General features: G+C 46.4%; 2 protein-coding genes across 4 annotated transcripts in view; one reads left to right on the top strand and one right to left on the bottom strand.

Annotated features, from left to right (window-relative positions):
- Positions 1–7,936, top strand: part of CHGA (chromogranin A) — a 77,937-nt gene extending 70,001 nt beyond the window's left edge. For all 3 annotated transcript variants that reach the window (XM_040412393.1, XM_040412395.1, XM_040412394.1), the window contains 3 exons: positions 841–1,194; positions 5,583–5,977; positions 7,838–7,936. In XM_040412393.1, coding sequence (XP_040268327.1) covers positions 841–1,194; positions 5,583–5,977; positions 7,838–7,921 — 833 coding nt within the window. In that variant the 3' untranslated portion in view covers positions 7,922–7,936. The remainder of the gene's footprint in view (positions 1–840; positions 1,195–5,582; positions 5,978–7,837) is intronic.
- Positions 7,937–13,409: 5,473 nt separating this feature from the next.
- Positions 13,410–21,136, bottom strand: part of ITPK1 (inositol-tetrakisphosphate 1-kinase) — a 99,375-nt gene continuing 91,648 nt past the window's right edge. Inside the window, exons 9-11 of the mRNA XM_040411929.1 lie at positions 17,815–17,882; positions 17,250–17,412; positions 13,410–14,465 (exon numbers count right to left, since the gene is read on the bottom strand). Of these exons, the coding sequence (XP_040267863.1) occupies positions 14,185–14,465; positions 17,250–17,412; positions 17,815–17,882 (512 nt within the window). The 3' untranslated portion in view covers positions 13,410–14,184. The remainder of the gene's footprint in view (positions 14,466–17,249; positions 17,413–17,814; positions 17,883–21,136) is intronic.

Raw genomic sequence — 21,136 nt, 5'->3', positions numbered from 1 at the left:
GAGATCTCCCCATTCATTGCTCTGCTAGATTTATATCAAGCTGAACGCTCAGGGGGAGTGTCCTTTCTGCTGCAACTCAGGGGGCGTGTCCATGCTCTCCCAATCACAGCTCAGGGGGCGTGTCCATGCTCTCCCAATCACAGCTCAGGGGGCATGTCCATGCTCTCCCAATCACAGCTCAGGGGGTGGGTCCATGCTCTCCCAATCACAGCTCAGGGGGCGGGGTCCATGCTCTCCCAATCACAGCTCGGGTGGAAGTTGAAGGATGAAACTGAGCATGTGCGACCATCTCAGTGAGCAGGTCAAAGAAATATAAAAAAAAAAACAGCAGGTGGCGCTATACAGATACATTTTATTGAATAACTCATTGGCTATGCTAAATTGTTAATTACAAAAGTATTGAGATCTAGGTTCTGGTTTGAAAACTGTAGAATATTTTTCATGGTGCAGACCCTTTAAGTCGAGACTTTGTGCTCTGAGGGGAGAGAGGGGCATAAGCTGCTGCCTGACAACTCTGCCCCCTCCAGCAGCAGCTCATCTCCCTTGAGAACAAGAGGAGTGGACCTGTTGAAATCCAACAGCCCAAGCCTTTTTCTACCCCCCACCAAACACCTGGGAGAAAGTCGAGAGCACCGCCATTATTACATTCCCAGCTCTTACAGCCAAATCCAAGTTGTCTGACCTGTGGAGATTAAACAGACTTCTCATTCCACTGAAATCAGCTTTGGATGTGAATGGAAAGAAAAAGATGAAGGGAAAATAACAAAAGGGATAATTTTGGAAACTTTAGAATTTGACTTTTTAATCTCATTTTCTTTGTCCAATCTCCATATCTAAAAGATTCTAAAGATCCTCTTCTCGGAAACTCTCCAGAAAGAGATGACGTGAAGAGACAGTCCGGGGAAGAAGAGAGGAAAAGGAGCTCCGAGCGCCCAGAGGCCGACGAGAGCATGGAGGAACTGGAGAGCAATGAGATCAGCAAGAGGGAAGAGACCTCAGAGGAGGAAGAGACCGACAACCGCATCACAGACGAGATCAACGAAATGGAGCTCCCCAAAGACAACCAAGAAGATGCCGAGGAGAAGGAGCCAATGACCAAGAAGGATGAAGACACGGAAGATGCCGAGAAGGAAAGCCACAAGCAAGACAGCAACGAGACACACAACGAGAAGGATGACACCCAGCGGGAGGACAGTGAGTACTGGAATTCTTCTCTTATGTCTCAATCCATCTGGATATAGTAAGTCAATGAATAGATCCAATAGTCTTTTTATACATTTTCAAGATCTCTGCTTGCTGTTAGTGAAAGAGAACCCATTATAAATTTTAATTTTTTTTTTTTTATCCCCCATCACACGGATGATGCTTTCTTACAATTGTAAGTGTGTCATACGCGGTGTCGAGATAATAAGCTTACAGACTCTGAATGAAAACCATTAATCCTTCTATCCATTGACAGCAAACAGATCTTAAAAATGGCAGGAAATTGAACACACGTTGGAATGTTTTAAATCTGAATAGGTTCCTACTTCTGCACTGATTAAAGGTATTGTTAGAGATCGAAAAAATTTAGGGGTGACCAGGCATGGGCTGAAAAAAAAACAACTCACTTTGTTGGAGGCTCCTGGTTCTAAAACTGCGCCTCCTGTCGCTGCTGGATCGGAAGTGTGATGTGCCGTCTACGCGGGGTCGACTTTTGTTGAGTTTTCTCACCACTGCTGGCCCATCAATGGGCTCAGTGGTGACGTGTCTCAGCACTTACTGGCTGTTTCGGACACATCATAGCCACCCCTAAAATTGTTTAGATCTCCAACAATTCCTTTAATTTGTTACCACATCTATATACCTCAGGAGCCTCTGCTTCCCTTCACTCATAGTTGTGTGTCTGCAGACACCTCTAAGGGAAGCTAACTGCACACCCATTTATTGAGTTCATTGGGAGCTGTAAAATACTGTGCGATGAATACCGCACCTCGCGGCTCCGCCTGACGTCAATCACGTCGAGCTCACGAAATACGGTATAGTCACTGGTTACCAAGACGTGATTGTTACGCCCTCCGTAAGATCCGCTTGGTACAGTTCACACAGACGCCTCCTGTCCACGCGGGCACAGAGAGGCCACAAGCGGAGAGAGCCTTTTCACTGCCGCAGTGAAACAGCGCGGTCTCAGCCCGGGAAATCTGCCACCAGCTTCTCGTTTGATATAAGCCCGGTCCGCTAACGGGATTATATAGGGTGAGAAACCAACCCGCGGTAGTAGCGTATAACTAGGCCGAAACACGGACGTGGGGATTGGTGATCGAGATACCAGAACAGCACAAGATTAAATGATAGATTTAATTGCCTTAAGGGCTCACTAGACATAACACAATATACACAGAGAATATATACAGATGGCGTGGTACAACAGGGTAAAGCAGAACAAAAGTCAGTTTAGCAGATAGACGAGTCCTTTGGATGGTGATGAATAATGGGGTTTCTGTAAGGCTTGGCTGTAGTCACATGGGGGGCAGTGATGTCAGCAGGTTCCAGGTCCCTTCAAACACATTACACGACGTGACCCCCTCCAGAGAAAGACGCTGGACTCTGCTTGCCTGGCCATTTTTAACTGTAGTCTGCCCCTCACGAGGGGTCCCCCCCCCCCCTCACTGCTGGTCCTGGCAGCCCAACGGCCCACAAAACCCATTAGAGCTCATAGCTCCAGACCAGAAGGTCACAGGGAGATGGTTCTGGGACCACGGATCCGCCTACAGGTAGAGCCCAAACATGGTACAATTACTATGTTTGTGTGGGGAGATCTTTGTATCTCCCCTTCCTGGCACCCTACTACCAACCTACGACCAGGGGCATGTCCGTCTTGGCCCCCGGGGTCACAGAACTGACTTATGCCTGTGATGGACGGGCGATTCATAATTTCTTATGAATTGCCGGTTCCATGATGTCTGAGGGATCGGATTGATCTGGGCAATGGTTGAGACCCCCCTACAGAGAGGTTTTTTGTGTCAAATTAGCTGGGTTCCTGGCTAGTTGGGTGAAGGTGTGAAATGTATGCAAGTGGCCTGCTTGAGCCAGACGCCCTGCGGAGTTCTCTGCATTTCGTTACCCTGTATTTATATCTGTGTACAGACCAAGTTGAATCAAATCAAAATCATGACTGACATTAAATCATCATTTCCACATACCTCACATACTGTCTGCAGTGAGCTCCCCCTAGTGGAAGCTGCAGGCAGAAAGTTATTTACAGAACTGAACAACCATCAAAAAATAAAAATACAACAAACCCAAATGGAATGGAAGTATGTCTTGTCATTTCTGACTTGGCCGTACCTCCCAGATATGGCCAGTGTGGGGGAGGAGAGAGCTTGCAACGCATGATGCCAAAAAGCTGACAGGATGAATGGTGGAGCAGATTGCTGATGGCTTCCTGCTCCCCCATCCTATGCCACTGTACCTGCATCCATGAGACATGGGGCAGAACTATTGGGGGGTATTTCTGCTAACTCAACGCTGCTGTAAGATGATCCCGTAGGCGCAGTGCGTTCAAGACCCGGTGTCTTTTCAATGTGCTGAAATCTCCCAGAATACTGTGCAGGGAATCAGAATCTGACCCTGAACCAGTAGGGTGCAGCGCCGAGACGCAAGGTCATGTCGTTTGCAAGCATGCAATAATTTGGATCCACATTCTTAAAGCGGTTACCTCCTCAGTGCCCCAAAATGTGTTACCATAATAAAAGACACATGCTCACCACTTAATCCAGTCTGCACCTGGGCAACGATGTAGCTTTATAGCTGCCACCACTGCGGCCTCTACGTGCAAACTGGACATAAGGGCTGAAGATGCAGCTTGGGAAACAATGGTGGATTAAAAGGGGTTCTCCAGGTATAATGACTTTATCTAATGCCCACCTCTGTAAATAGAAGATTCATACTGTACTTACCTGATCCTCCGCACTGTCTCCTGCATGTCCATGTTCTGGTCCTTTGATGGTTTACATCAAGAGCTGCATGGTCACCAGCCAGTAACTGGATTCAGCAGGGACATGGCCACAAGTGACACATCACTGCTGAAGCCAGTTAGTGGCGGCAGCTTGGCATGTGACCATGCAGTTCTGGATGTAAACAGATGGTTCCTGCATGTCCATGTTCCGGTTCTCCATCTGTTTACATCCAGAACTGCATGGTCACATGCTAAGCTGCCGCCACTAACTGGCTTCAGCAGTGATGTGTCACTTGTGGCCATGTCCCTGCTGAATCCAGTTACTGGCTGGTGACCATGCAGCTCTTGATGTTAACCATCAAAGGACCAGAACATGGACATGCAGGAACCAGCACAAAGGACCAGAGCGGTGCGGAGAAGGCAAGTACAGTGGCTCAGTGGTTAGCGCTGGTGCCTTGCAGCGCTGGGGTCCTAGGTTCGAATCCGACCAAGGACAACCTCTGCATGAAGTTTCTATGTACTCCTCATGTTTGCATGGGTTCCCCCCCACACTCCAAAGACCATAGTGATAGGGAACTTAGATTGTGAGCCCCATTAGGGACAACGTGTTCATAATGTCTGTAAAGCGCTGCGGAATATGTCAGTGCTTTATAAGTACAGTATGAATCTTCTATTAGATAAAACGTCCTTATTCCCGGAGGACCCCTCTGCACATGATTGTATTTTTCATTTGGGTTTCATTTTTTTTTTTGGATAGCACAGACTCAATTATGGGTCTGCAAAAAAATTAATAAAAAAATGGGCAGCACATGGATGTCATCCATGTTCCTTCCACATATTATAGAACATGTCCTATTCTATTCAGGGTTTCATACAAATCTGACAACCCCTTTCCTGCAGCTGTGGCTGTGAATGGAAAGAACCCAGTCGGCACAGGACAAATATCACAGATTCACTGATGATGATAGGAGACTTAAAGGGGTTGTCCGGCATTGGGGACATTGGTGTGTGTGTACAATGGTCCCCTAAATATTACATTCATGCCTGTCCTTCCCTTACCAGACATTTCTGATGGCCCTTTTTCACTTCACAAATTTTCAGCCGGAAGTGCAGTTTCTATCACAGTCAGTGACGTACCGGGTCCCTTTCTGCATAGCGAAGCCCCTTCTTCCGCTTCGCAAGGAGCCCGGTGACGACACCGTCAGCCTCACTAATTATTCCGAGCGCATGGAGGGGCAGTAACTAGGCGGCAACAGACCGCGCTAAGCCATGCCCCGCTGGTCCGGTGACGTCACCGGGCAGGGCGTATTCTTAGCAAGTAAGGAGGCGTTTAGGGGCGTGACTAAGGGGGAGGAATGGTGGCGGCAGGAGGCGGCATATGAATTAGGGGGGGTGGCTGCACGGAGGAGCAGGCACACCCTTGAAACAACGCGATGCTGCGCTGCGACCCAGAAAGCAGTGAGGCAGGAAGTTACCGTAAACAATCAGTGGGGGGCTGTAGGAGCCCAGCTGAAGTGTAAAAATACCCAAAAACATCTGGAGGGACCTTCAAACCGTTATTAATAGTGATTTAACTGTTTTTTTAAAAATATCTCGATCCCGGACAACCCCTTTAACGTTAGGTTCTGCTCTTCTCTTTTTAAAGACTCCATGAGGATTCCTGAAGATTTCACTAAAGACTCTACATCCGAATCTGAGAACAGCAAGGAAACCAAGCAGGACGTGGACATCATTGACTGCACCGAGGAGAACCCCGGGAAGGAGGACGACACCTCCTCAAAAGGCCTTGAAGACTCTAAACGATGGAACAAGATGGACGAACTTGCCAAAGAACTCAGGGCTAAGAAGTGTGCACCAAGAAGCAGCGAGGACGACCCCGACCAGTCCAAGAAGATCCCCCCCAAGGAACCCAAGTATGATCCAAGCAGCCAGGAGGCCGAGGACAGACAACAATGGCAGAGATCCAGAGAAGACGGCAACGAAACCGAAGCCCCCATCTTAAAGAGGGAAGAAGAGGGCAGCGCCAACAGGAAGACCGAGGTCAGTGCTATTACATTCCAAAATACACAGCCGTCAGCTTGTGACGCCCTTCCTAGGAATCCTAGAGAACTGCCAATCATCAGCAGATGGGTGAGAGAGCAGGAGATTATAATAACCAGGACTCTTCTCAGGTAGATTTGACTCTTTTCAAGGCCTGGGCTGCAACGATTATGATGCTGGTTCTCGGCAACCACTTACTTTTAGCTCATGAGTGGCACACTGTTGACATCAGCATTTCTGTCACTATTTTATGCTGCCCTCAGTGGGGATGCTCCTAACTTTCGTAGAGGCCAGCGCCTTTAGATAACCTAGGCGCATCAATCGCCAGTGCAGGGTTATTAAGACCGGCATCTAAAATGCCGGTCCTAATAAATTACCCTAAAAGTATTTTGGTGGTAGTTAACTTTAGTTACTCCTTCTAATATGTTCTCCATATATCCTATAGTATTTTATGTATAACTTACCACCCAGCATCCATAGCACTGGAAATTAATAGTGTTCGCTATGCTTTACACTACACTGCAGGCACAGTCCAGTCTAGCAAATTTTAAGATCAAGTCTAGATAAGAGATACAGATACCATGCAGTCCGGACATACAGTACAGACCAAAAGTTTGGACACACCTTCTCATTCAAAGAGTTTTCTTTATTTTCATGACTATGAAGGCATCAAAACTATGAATTAACACATGTGGAATTATATACATAACAAACAAGTGTGAAACAACTGAAAATATGTCATATTCTAGGTTCTTCAAAGTAGCCACCTTTTGCTTTGATTACTGCTTTGCACACTCTTGACATTCTCTTGATGAGCTTCAAGAGGTAGTCCCCTGAAATGGTTTTCACTTCAAAGGTGTGCCCTGTCAGGTTTAATAAGTGGGATTTCTTGCCTTATAAATGGGGTTGGGACCATCAGTTGCGTTGAGGAGAAGTCAGGTGGATACACAGCTGATAGAATTTGTAACAGTCTATTCAGTAGGACTATCAGCTGTGTATCCACCTGACTTCTCCTCAACGCAACTGATGGTCCCAACCCCATTTATAAGGCAAGAAATCCCACTTATTAAACCTGACAGGGCACACCTGTGAAGTGAAAACCATTTCAGGGGACTACCTCTTGAAGCTCATCAAGAGAATGCTAAGAGTGTGCAAAGCAGTAATCAAAGCAAAAGGTGGCTACTTTGAAGAACCTAGAATATGACATATTTTCAGTTGTTTCACACTTGTTTGTTATGTATATAATTCCACATGTGTTAATTCATAGTTTTGATGCCTTCATAGTCATGAAAATAAAGAAAACTCTTTGAATGAGAAGGTGTGTCCAAACTTTTGGTCTGTACTGTACTTTCAGCTCTGTTGCCCCCTGCTGGCTGTTGGATATATTGCATTTCTATGTTTCTATTAGTGGATGCATGGAATAGCCTTCCTGCAGAAGTGGTAGCTGCAAATACAGTGAAGGAGTTTAAGCATGCATGGGATAGGCATAAGGCCACCCTTCATATAAGATAGGGCCAGGGGCTATCCATAGTACTCAGTATGATGGGCCAAATGGTTCTTATCTGCCGACACATTCTATGTTTCTATGTGGCACAGGCAACCATACAGAGCAACAAGAAGCAGTGCATTATAGCAGATAACTTGCTCTGGGTGCATCCATGAACAGAGCGCAGAATTGTGAATGCAGCTCTGGAAGGGACTAGAATATGAGACCGGATACAAGTTATTACTTAGCTAATTCTATGTAAAACTGTGCAACTACTAGTCCCAGCATGCTCAGCAGCAACTTCCTTATCAAACCACAGGCTGAAAAACACAAACATTTCTGCATTATTATTATTCTTCTTATTTTTTTTTTAGGACCAAGAACTGGAGAGTTTGGCAGCCATCGAGGCAGAACTGGAAAATGTTGCCCACAAGCTCCATGATCTGAGGAGGGGATGAAAACCAACTTGAAGATAAAAAAATAAAAAAAAAAGTTGCAAAAAATAATAATTTGCCATTGCACCTTCTATATATTTGTTTCCCGGCTTAACCCCATGACTGCTGGAAACAATTCATGGCAAGCTCTTGCGGCAGCCGTGGGGTTAAAGGTTAAACGCTCTGTAGTTCTATCACAATTGTCCTGTAGTAAAGCTGAGATGGCTGCCACATGATCATCCAGTTTTTAGTTGTTTTTTTTTTGGGGGGGGGGGGGGGAGATGACTAGGTCACCCCATTTCCATGGCGGCCGGAGCGGAGTGTTTGAGGCTGCGGGCAAGATTTTGGACGTTCTAGGCTCTTTAGTGTCACTTTTCACTCTTTTTGTTAGGTGAACATATTGCAATAACTTGTTACTTTTTGATTACAATCTGGGAACGGAGGTTTATTCTGTACAAAAAAATAAGAAAAAAAAATAACTTACAGGGAAATAAAATGTTGGATTTTTTTCCTTTACGTCTTCATTTCTTTATTTAGAGGACAGATGTACAGAGTCTGACAGCTCAGCCGTGATGCAATCCAGGCTGCTGCAAATGTCTGTATTCTGCATCTGAGTAATCGTAGGATGACCCTGGGGAATCTGCACCCCTGAACCATACTTGTTTGGCTGATACAGAGCTGCTGCACCCACCACTAGAGGGCGCTCACTGTATACCATGATCACATCCATCAAGGTGGCTCCAGCTGAATGACAAGAATGCCACATAGTTTGGGCACATTAGTAAATGTAGGCTACTGCATTACACGCTGACATTATATTAATGTTTTTGGGGTCTCATCTGTCAATCATGAGGGTCGGGAGAAGGTCCAAATCATATAATTATATATTAATCATATATTATCATAATGCCGTCAGATCAGCTTGTAAGACCCCCTGCCATGGATCTCATGTCTGATCACAGTGTAGGTACCCGTATATGCGTATAAGACGACCCCCAACTTTTACACTGAAAATATAGAGTTTGGGATATACTCGCCGTATAAGACTACCCCTTTTTCAACACACAGCAGTAAATTACTGCATCCCACCACCATCCCTAGGTACCACCGCCATCCCATGGTATCACCACCATCCCTGCATCCCACCACCTTCCTTGTCCTCCCTCCCAGACCCTAAACATGTGCCACCTATACCCTGAACATGTTTTTGTTATGTTATTCTTCATATTCACATTCACATATGCACATCTGCGCCGCACTTAGATACGCCGCATGGAGATCTCGCACATGCGCAGGAGAGAGATGCGAGCGGCCGTGAGGATCCAGTGTATCCACGCTCGCCGCATGAAATCTCGCACATGCGTAGGAGCGAGATGCGAGCGGCCGGGAGGATGGCGGTACAAGGTACATAGCAGGGGGGAGGCATACAAGGTACAGAGCAGGGGGCGGTATACAAGGTACAGCGCGGGGGGGCATATGCCGTGGGTTACATCGCAGCTCTCAGCTGCTGGGGATACAAGGCAATAGCCCGGGCTCTCTCTGTTGATAATTCGGGCATCCCGGCACTGCAGCGCCCGCCATACCCGGCGTATAAGACGACCCCCGACTTTTGAGAAGATTTTCATGTGTTAAAAAGTAGTCTTATACGCAGGAATATACAGTATATTACTATTATAGTCAGTGATGGCAGTAGCAGGCGGGCAGGGCTGTGACAACCTCTCAGATATGATTTCAAACAGGACTGGCCAACCTGCGGCTCTCCAACTGTTGAAAAACTACGATTCCCACCATGCCTTGCTGTAGGCTGATAGATGTAGGCAGTCTAGGCATGCTGGGAGTTGTAGTTTTGCAACAGCTGGAGAGCCTCAGGTTGGCCTTCTCTGAGAAGCTGGTTGTCAACAGTAATAGATGAATAGCTGTTACATTGTGGCAGATATCACCAGGGAATTAATAACCATGTACTACCGGAGCTCAATATGCTGGGAGGGGTTCTCCTTTAAAGGGCATCTGTCAGCAGTTTTGTACCTATGACACTGGGTGACCTGTTACATGTGCGCTTGGCAGCTGAAGACATCTGTGTTGGTCCCATGTTCATATGTGCCCGCATTACTGAGAAAAATGATGTCTTATTATATGCAAATGAGCCTCTAGGAGCAACGGGGGCGTTACCATTACACCTAGAGGCTCTGCTCTCTCTGCAACTGCCGCGTCCTCTGCACTTTGACAGGACCAGGTGTGATCACATTTATACTGCCTGATCCTGTCAAAAGTGCAGAGGACGCAGCAGTTGTAGAGAGGGCAGAGCCTCTAGGTGTAACGGTAACGCCCCCGTTGCTCCTAGAGGCTCATTTGCATATATTAAAACATGATTATTCTCAGCAATGCGGGCAGATATGAACATGGGACCAACACAGATGCCTTCAGCTGCCAAGTGCACATGTAACAGGTCAGCCAGTGTCATAGGTACAAAACTGCTGACAGATGCACTTTAAAAAAAAAAAAATATATATATATATATATATATATGACCACACTGTCTCGCTGTAGATTTCCCCCTGTAGGAGGCGCCGTATATAAGATGTAATTGCATATTAGGGCCACTACCCATATGTCCCGGGGTAAACTTCCTTTTTCCTGCATTTCAAAAGTATAATGATATAATAACTATAATTGACTTGTTTTTTTGTGCCAGGGTTGGAGCCGTCAGCTTTGTGCACGAGATGAGAACCTGGAGGACTCTGCTTATTATAATCCCAGTCACGATATGCAAATGACACATAATCACCCGGCGATTTGCTGCAGTTTAATTGCCCTTCTACATTATTATGAGCAAAAATGAAAATGAAATAAAGGCCCTTCTAATACTGGACACAGGACGTCTGCTAGGGGGTCCTCTTAGTATTAAAGGGGTTGTCTCACTTCAGCAAATGGCCGTTCCGTGCATTGGGGGGCCGCAATTTACAGTCCCGAAAGCACGGGCACCATCTGTGCGGCTGCCGCAGACGGATCCAGACCCATTCAACTTGAATGGGTCCGTGAGCCATCCTCACCCCAAAAAAAAAAATAGAATATAGTCTATTTTTTTTTTTTTTGCTGTGCGGAGGCACCTTCCGGATTGTGGGTCCATTCAAGTGATGCGGTGCACAAACGGCTGGTGGCTGCAATACCGGCCGGGCCAGGTGCATGAGGCCTTATCATGTAGAGAAAGTGAATACAAGGCACTTACTAATGTATTGTGATTGTCCATGTTGCCTCCTTTGCTGGCTGGATTCATTTTTCTATCACATTATACACGGCTCGTATGCAGGGGGTTACAGCCACCCTGTAGTGTGCAAGCACGATCACTGCTGCTGGATTGCAGGGTGGTCGTCACCCCTGGATATGAGCAATGTAAAACGTGATGGAAAAATGAATCCAGCCAGCAAAGGAGGCAACATGGACAATCACAATACATTAGTAAGTGCCTTGTAGTAACTAGTTGCTGAAGTGAGACTGTCCCAGTGTATAATGAAAGGGGTCATGTCCTGCTCTCAGTGAAGGAAAAAGGGGCCATAAGATGCACAATTGAACAAGGAATGTCTCCCCAGATCATGAAGATCCCCCAACCATGATCAAGCTTATCCTTGGGGGTCCATTCCCACGTCCGTAGTGTATTACGGATCCGCAATACACCCGGCCTGCACCCCCAATAGAACTGCCTATTCTTGTCCGCAATTGCAGACAAGAATAGGACATGTTCTATTTTTTTCCGGGGACGCGCTCCGGAGAGCACATAGTGTGCTCTCCGCATCCATTCCGTCTCCATAGAGAATGAATGGGTCCGCACCCGTTCCGCAATTTGCGGAACAGATGCGGACCCATTCTATGGACGTGTGATCGGACCCTTAAAGGGGCTATGCCATGATTGGTGTGAAAAATGAAAAATCATACATAATATAGACCATGACAATCTTTCTGACAACCCTAGAACCAGCGGTTGACGCCCTCTACACAACTTAGGCGCATCAAGCACCAGCGCAGGGTTAGTAAGACCAGCATCTAAAATGCCGTTCTTAATAAATGACCTCGTAAATGTTTCTAGTCGCCGACAGCAATCAGATATCTTACAAATGGCGAGGAACTGAAATCCACATTTCCCTTGTTGCCCACCGACAATGGATAAAACACTATGCTCCAATGTTGCGTCAAATTTCAGCCGGTCAAGGCCGTTTGTGCGTTTTTTATTTTCCGACCGACGCACTTGATGCCAATATTTCCACAGATACACAGCAATAGATATTTAAAAAAAAAACAAAAAAAACACCCGCACTAAGGGAGACCGAAGCTGTGTGGAAAATGGATCACACATGCGACGGAAGCTGACAAAGTGAGGCGACGTATTATGGCGCTATAGTGGTCGGTGTTCTCATAGCAACCAATCAGGGTCCAGCTTGCATTTCATCTCAAAATTAAAAATAGATCTCTTGATTGGTTGCACAAGGGCCACAGACCGGACAGAGAAGACGTACAGCAGGGGCCATCAAACAAGACAGAGATCAGGCTTAGCGGGGCACTTACCGTCACACAGGAGGGCCGCCATCCTTTAAGGAACTGACGCACCTTTTCTCCAGGACGCTGCGGCTATTTCATAACGTACTGAACGAGCTGAAATGAAATCTCGCTGTAGACATACGATCATGAAGAACAGGTCCTTTCATATACAGACCGGGGGATAAGCGGCTGACGGGTACATCTGATGCCGCTTATCTATAGGGAAATGATTGTATAGGGAAGTAATCAACCCTCAATTTCACTGTGGTCAGCCTATTTTACCTTCCATGTCTACGGCCGGGCAAAACATTCGTTTCCAGAACATCTCCTACCAACGGTCCGTGAAAACCACAGAACACAGATGACAGAGGCTTTCACGGACCCACAGACGTCAATGGGCGTGATCACCGACCAAAGCAGTGCACCGAGTTAGGCCTCATTCACATTTCCCCGTTTGTTTCACATCCGTGAAAAAAAAAAAAAAATTATAAAATCATTCCACGTTACATCCGTGAAGGATCTGTGTGTCCGTTTTTTTTAACCTCCATGTGTCATCTGAATTCCACGGACACCGCTCAGCTAAAAAATTCATCTCCTACCAGTGGTCAGCGAAAAACAGACGCAACACGGATGCCATCCGTGTTGTGTCCGAGATTTTCATCGACCCATAGGGCTAGCTTGGTCTGAATCACGGACCAAAGTAGTGCATGTCTCCGTGATTTTTTTTCACCGATGTGTGGACAGACACGGGTACAGGTCCGTGAAAAACGGAAATGTGAAGGAGGCCTCATGGTCGGTGGAAAACCACTGGTGTGTAAATGAAGGCATTAAAATCACTGGGTGGGAAACACGGACGTGTGAAAGAGCCCTCAACCACCATGTCTCCAGCAGCCATGACACTAGGCTGGGACTTGTAGTTCCGCAGCAAATACACTTTTTTCTCTTTGACAGCCATGAAAATAAACGCCAACGTCTGCGACTTTCAGGTGATGGAGTACATCGGTTTTAATCAGCAGGATCATTTCTATAATATATACATTTATAAATTTTCTTTTTTCTATAAAACTGAAGTAGAAGAGCCGTCCGTCCCACAAGCACGGGGTGGAAATATATACGCTGGAAGTGCTTCGAGGATCACGCGGGGTGCTGCGCACCGCACCGAGGACAGTCTGACCGTAAGAATCCGGAGGAGATCCCCTATGAGGAGGGGGGAGTCGTCCAAAGTCACTGAAGTCTAGATGAAATGAATGAACTTAATGAAAGCGCCAAAGAACCTAGAGGAGGGGCTTAAAAAGGAGAATTAAAAAAATAATAATAATGAATGAGAAAATCCTACGGCGGCGGCGGCGGCCACGCTGGACATTATTTACTATCAGTATTTTTTTTTTAACAGAATAAAATTTCTCTCTTTAAAAATAATTCCATTTTTTGTAGAACATTTGCAAGAAAAAAAAAAAAAAATCTGCAATCCGGTCGTACTCGCTGCATGGCGGTACCCTTAATTAAAGCACTTTTTTCCTCCTGGTGGCGGGTTAAAATTTCTCTCTGTTGTGAAGTGTTGATTTCTATATTCCAAAAATTATATTTTTTTTAATTCGGAAGTGCAGATTTAATGACAGACTGCGCGTGATGCCAAAATGTTCCTCAAAGGAGATTTGCGCTATTGCTCTTCAGATTTCCCGGAGAGCGAATGTTGCAGGTCTTGCTTTCTTTCTTTTTTTTAACCCCTTACTTGCTCAGATCACAGTTTCCGGGAACTATTGCGAGGACGCCTTGGTCGCCAGGGAAGCCACGCAGTGCTTTTGGAAGCTGGGGGACACGGCCGAGTTGCACCCTAGTCTTTGGCTTTGCAGTTTCACAGCTCCGTTGGATTCGCTCTCCACCATCCAGGGGTCTAGCCGAGCGGCGGGAGCGCAGCACGTGACGGCTGTGGTTATCTGCTCCGAGGGGGGCTTATTTGCGTTCACCTCCGGACGCTGAAGGATGGTCGCGATGTGGTTCAAGAGGTCCCCGAAAAATTCTGGAACGCCCTCGTATCCTAAAGGAGGAGGATATGACAGATTGATGAGTGTCAGATAAAACGCAGAAGCGGCAGAGCTCACCAATTGATAACACAGGACCACCGTAGAACCACGTGTATGCACCTGCAGTACCACTTTTGACCACTGCGGCCAATAGAGTTAATTTCCATATACACAAATGAAAAAGCGCCCCACCCCCCTACAGTAATTTAGCAATCTTTAATATCCTCCCAATTTTAAAATAAAATGCATACAGCAGACCTCATGAATATGCAAATAAGATTTAATAAGACCTCTGCTTACTGTCAGTGAATAGAAACATTCATCTACATCCAGAAGCTGAAGATCCATCCCGATCCCTGCTAAGACAGCTGAGGACCTCTTACAATTAGCCCTGGTGTAAGCAATAATCTGTGACCTAAACGCCAGGCGGACGAGTCTCCTCTACACCGATACGTTGTAACAAACTGTTATTAGATTGGGATGAGCTATCAGCCTCTAGACCCCAGGGATGGCCAACCTACGGCTCTCCAGCTGTTGCAAAACCACAACTCCCAGCATGGCCAGACTGCCTACAGATATTAGCCTACAGCAGGGCATGGTGGGAGTTGTTGTTTTATAACAACTGGAGAGCCGCCGGTTGGCCATCCCTGCTCTAGACAAACGAGAAATGGACCATTCACTAACAGCAAGCAAAGATCTTTACAGAGATTAGGTTTATAGGCTATGGACACTTTCGGGCAATTTTTTTTTACTCATTTCGGGCTAAAAGTAAATTTTTAAATTGATATTTATTACAAACTTTCAGCCATTTTTCAGACACAAGGGTTTAAAAAAAAAAAAAAAAAAAAGTCTGTTTTCAGAGTATCCACTTCTCAGTCCTGTCGGCTGACAGCTCATGTGAAGCCTTATCTCTGATCTTCTGACCTCATAAACACTCATTTAAGCCGTATAGAGAGTTCCGCTATAATGTGTTTATGAGGTCTGGAGATCAGAGATAAGGCTTCACATGAGCTGTCAGCTGATGGGACTGAGAAGTGATACTCTGCAAACAGACTGCTATAAAAAAAAATGCTGAATATTTTTAATAAAGACCAATTGAAAAAAATGGATTTTCAGCCTCAAATGAGATTTGACAAGAGATTTGACAAGAAGGTGTCCATAAGCCTTGAAGGCTAAATTCACATTATGAGAAGCCAGGTGAGATGACTATGCAGGAACCTGGCCCTGAAGTACGAGAGAAGGTGGCTGGCAGAAGAAGCAGGTGGCGCAAGCGTGCACAGAGTGGCCTGGGCCCGCCTTTGGTGCACTTAATTGCTTATTTGCATATGAATTAAAAGTACTTTTCTGAAGAACGAAGCAAAGTGAAAAACATCATTACATTCAGCTGAGCTAGGCCCTACAGGGGACTGTGCCTGGTGCAACAGGAAAAGAGAAGATAAGAAAAAAAAATGGTTGCCATCTTCCAAAAACAGCACCATGCCTGTCCATCGGTTGCGTTGGGTATTGCAACTCATTAAAGTGAACGGGGCTGAGCTGCAATACCACACACGACCTGCGGAGAAGAGAGGCGCTCTTTCTGCAACCAGGCAGCCATGTTTTTCAGACCTGGACAACCCCTTTAAATAGAGAGAAACCTGCAGGACAAAGCGTCCCTTGTCGACCAGGTGGTGTTATTCACGTGAGCGGATGAGCGCTTCCATATTAATAGGGGGGGGGGGGGGGGGGGGTTTCATTAACATTCATCAGTGCGCTGGGTCAGGGCTGCACCTGCCACGCTCCCTGTAATCAGATTCACGGCCGCCTGGAAACCTGATTTTATGCAGGAAATGTAAAAGGTCGTCCTCCGATTACAGCCGCAGCGGGTCCTGTGTACAAGGCGGAATTTAGGGGCAAAAATGCTGCGGAAGGAAAATAGCGTTCAGGCTTCGAGGGGCTGTCTATCTTTCTGCAAGATGAAAGAATGTATACTCGGCCATTTCCTCCCATGCCGCATCCAGCCCCGCTGCTCCAATCAACCCATAACGTGTCCGCTGCAGCCAATCACCGACCCTGACAATCTTGTGCCATATACCGCCGAGGCCAGCGATTGGCTGCAGCAGTGTCGGCCCAAGGCTGCAGCGGTGGGGGCACTGGAAATGGCCGGGGATGAAATGGTCCTAGTGCTGCCTTTTATTGACGAGCCCTTTAAATGGATTACTTCTCCGTTTGGCGTAAATGAAGCTCAATCATTCTACAATGAATTCCATCTCTGTTGGCTGTCAGTGAATCGCTATTTCAGGCTTCCCTTCAGAGACTTAATGCTTCTCACAGCTGAGGGTTTGCTACAGTTGTATCCATTCTAGACAATTCTCTGTGAGGGGGAACCAACCTGCGCTGATACATAGTAAAACTGTCCGGACATGACAGACATTGGTGCAGCTGATGGGTTTATAGGACAAAGGATTGTTTAACCTGCGGCCCCTCCAGCTGTTCCAAAACTACAACTCCCAGCATGCCTGGACAGCCTAGAGCTATTAGGGCATGCTGGTAGTTGTAGTTCTGTAACAGCTGGAGGGCCGCAGGTTTAGACTGTATGCAATGGTAACAAACCTTCAGTAGTGAGAAGTATTAGGCCACTGTGGGTTTTTCCTGCCTTGCCACATGCCCACTTACCCTCCATCAAGGTCCATAGAAGATCCAACCAGTAGGAGGCGATGTGGCGGGCTCCTTTATACAGGAAACCCCAGATGACAGATTTTTTAAAAAACATGGCGTTATCAGATCGTTATAGCTTTGACGCAAACCGCCGGCGCCTTTACCTGGAAATGCGTTGATGTCGATGACGGCGTGCTGGCCGGTTTTGTTATTAATTATAATGTCAATCCCAAACAGCGAGATGCCCAGAGCTTGGCGGAGAGCCTTGGAGATGGCGCGGATGACGTCATCATTAGGACGCTCAAATACGCCTTCCACCTTGTCCAGCTGTGGGAGGGGAGACGGGGAGAAATCCAAAATTCAGCAATAATAGATGAAAAAGATCATGGACGTCTGATCACAACGTCATTCTATTACTGTTCTAATCAGGGGGCGGGGCTGTGACAACCTCTCACACAATATATAGGGCTGGTTGTCAGCAACACTAGATGGAAAAGCTGCTACTTGTGTGGATCTCATGGACGTCCGATTCCAGTGGAAACGGTTACACAGGGGATTCATCAACACTACAGAGATGCTCCGTGGCCCCAGTGCAAAAATAATTAACAGGGCCCCCACCCATCATGCTTTACTTACAGTACTGGTCACCTTATGGGCTCTCTCGGGCTCCGGGACCGATAGTTACACCCCTGTTTAGATAGAATTACACCAGTCAAGAAAGATACTCACAGCAGTTAGGACGGAGGAGGACTCGGGTTTGGACACATTGTGACTATTGAAGAATATGGATTCTCTATCTAGAAAAAAACCAAAAACATAGAACGGATAAAACCCCTCATCACTGCAGGGAGGTCACACAGTTACCTGTCATTTAAAGGGTTAAAAAAATTCAGAGCTCATATAGTACAGGACAATACCTTTCTAATAAATCTGTGTGTTCAGACCTTTCTAATAAAGCCAGAACCAGCCCTGCACCTCACATGGATCCAGAGATCTACCCATTCATTCCTAGGCTGGCAGCTCAGGGGGCGTGTCCTTTCTGGTGCAGCTCTCTCCCTGTAACTGCCACAGCTTCTAACAGAACATAGGGCTCGTGTCAGTTGAAGTTTTAAACTGAGCGCGTGAGACCACCTCAGTGAGACGGACAAAAAAATAAGGAAAAGAACAAACAGCAGGTGGCGCTATCCAGATACATTTGATTGGATAACTCAGTGGCCATGCTACATTTTTAATGACACGCAATTACAAAAATATTCAGACCCAGGCGCTGGTTTGAAAAACGTAGAATGTGCTTAGTGACACAACCCCTTTAGGGTACATTCACACGACCGTGTGTAATCCTTTCCGTTTTGCGATCCGCAAATAACGGAACCGTGTGTCCGCATTTTGCTGACAAATAAGTTCCGTTTGTGTTCCGTTTTTTACGGTCCGCAAAAAACGGAAGAAAAAAAAAAAGAATTATTTATGCCTTCAAAAATACGAAAACGGATCCGCAAAAAAACGGATGACATACGGAAACCATTCCGTATGTCATCTGCAATTTGCGGATCCATTGACTTAAATGGGGCTGCGGACTGAACTGTGCGGACAATAGTAGGACAAGCTTCATATTTTTGCGGACTAGAAATGCGGAAACACGGATGCGGACAACATACTGAACGTTGTCTGCACATTTTATTCACCCACAGAAATAAATGGATCCGCATCTATTCCGCAAAATGCTGGGGCCCCACAATTACAAGAACGGGGCTCCCCAAGTTCCCTGTGAAGGACGCGGCAGTGCACCCATGTGCCCACTCCTCCATTCACTTCTATGGGATGGATCCAGATAGCTGAGCGTTGTATTAGGTGGTCCTATAAAACCGACCAGTGGCGAAACCCCTACGGGCGCCCCTGCTACATTCACACTGGGGCGCCCTGGTGGGGATCCCACCAGTCGACGCCCTGACATCATAAATGTATCACCTATTCTGGCGAGGAGGCAACTGTGGTTCTTGGGCCAACTAAAGGGGTTCTTCTACTAAAAATATTCTACAGTTTTCAAACCAGTACCTGGATCAGAATATTTTTGTAATTGCATGTAATTTGTAAAAAAAAATAAAAAATTAATTTAGTATAGCCACTGAGTTATTCAATAAAATGTATCTGTATAGCGCCACCTGCTGTTTGCTCTTTCTAATTTCTCTGTCCACCTCACTGAGGTGGATGCACATGCTCAGTTTCATCCTTCAGTTGCCGCCAGCGGCCCCCTGAGCTGTGATAGGGAGAGAGCTGCAGCAGACAGGACATGCCAGGTGAGCTGTGATAGGGAGAGAGCTGCAGCAGACAGGACATGCCAGGTGAGCTGTGATAGGGAGAGAGCTGCAGCAGACAGGACATGCCAGGTGAGCTGTGATAGGGAGAGAGCTGCAGCAGACAGGACATGCCAGATGAGCTGTGATAGGGAGAGAGCTGCAGCAGACAGGACATGCCAGATGAGCTGTGATAGGGAGAGAGCTGCAGCAGACAGGACATGCCAGATGAGCTGTGATAGGGGGAGAGTTGCAGCAGACAGGACACTCCCCCTGAGCTGTGATAGGGAGAGAGCTGCAGCAGACAGGACATGCCAGATGAGCTGTGATAGGGGGAGAGTTGCAGCAGACAGGACACTCCCCCTGAGCTGTGATAGGGAGAGAGCTGCAGCAGACAGGACATGCCAGATGAGCTGTGATAGGGGGAGAGCTGCAGCAGACAGGACACTCCCCCTGAGCTGTCAGCTTTAAATAAATGTAGCACAGCAATGAATGGGGAGATCTCTGGATCCATGTCAGGTACAGGGCTGGTCCTCGTTTTGTTAGAAAGAGATAGTCATGTACTGTGTGATATATGTCTGATCTTAATTTTTTATATTACTAATGAGATAGCGTCGTCTCACCTGAGACATTGGTGACATATAGCTAGGATACACCACCAATGTCAGAGGTGGGACCCGCACCTATTATCTCTAGAATGGAGACCCCAAAATGAACAAGAGCGCACAGCCACCCCCATTTTTTTTTCTATAGGAGCCCTGGTGGTCTAGTGGCTAGGATTGAAGCTCCTGGGTTCAATCCCTTTACCAAGTCTGCGACAAACCACACTGACCACTCCACGTCAGGGCACATTCCCATGCCTGAACTGTAACAACTGCTCCAGTGTCATTAAAGGCGCCTATCTTACACATCCCCATTCCGGTGAACAGATCCCAATTAAGGGCATGTTCACATGTGACAGCAAACACGTCATATACATCCTCAAATGTCCCTGTGGTTTGCTCTATGTGGGTGAAACCTCTATGCGCATCAAAGATAGATTAAGCAAACATAAGTCCACTATTCGTACTGAGAATTTACTGCTTCCTTTACCGCACCATTTTCATGAGAAAAGACATGCAATATCCCAATTGCGATTTCAAGTGATCGAAAATGTGCCATTACCCCGCCGCGGTGGCGATAGGAACAAAATGCTCCTAAAGAGAGAGGCGTACTGGATCCACCGACTACAAACGGTGGAACAAAGAGGCCTCAACAGGGATTACAATATTTCTGGCTTTATCTAATGCTTGATCACGTTTGCATAATATGCATAATGCTTATACTTTGATTTATGTTTGATTTTCAGCGGATTTTTCCACCGCTTTACATTGATTCCCATGGTCTATGGTATGCACACAACTGAACCTGTATCGGCCTCCATGTGGGAGGAGCCTTACATCTCATGACGTCAGTTCCTTTACCTTTTGAATGTATATAAGACACAATGATAGTAGTGTGTTGTATGGTCTGATGAAAGCACTTTCTATGTGCTGAAACGCGTCACTATGTCTTTAAGAGTGACTGAATAAACCACAGCAGTGAAAATTCCATCTGTGAGTGTCGGTCCTCTTCTTTACATTGTTTGCTGGGACGCCGACCTTTTGACACGTGAACCGCAACCATCACAAGGCAGTGCCGACCCTTATCTTCAATATTCTAGAACCCTGTTAATGTCTGGCACAGAACATATGTGTAACTCTCAAATAAGTCAGCAGGTG

This window comes from Bufo bufo, chromosome 11 (genome assembly GCF_905171765.1).
Source record: "Bufo bufo chromosome 11, aBufBuf1.1, whole genome shotgun sequence".
Lineage (NCBI taxonomy): Eukaryota > Metazoa > Chordata > Amphibia > Anura > Bufonidae > Bufo > Bufo bufo.
The sequence above is the reverse complement of the archived record's forward strand: the minus strand, read 5'-3'. Positions and strand labels throughout refer to the sequence as shown.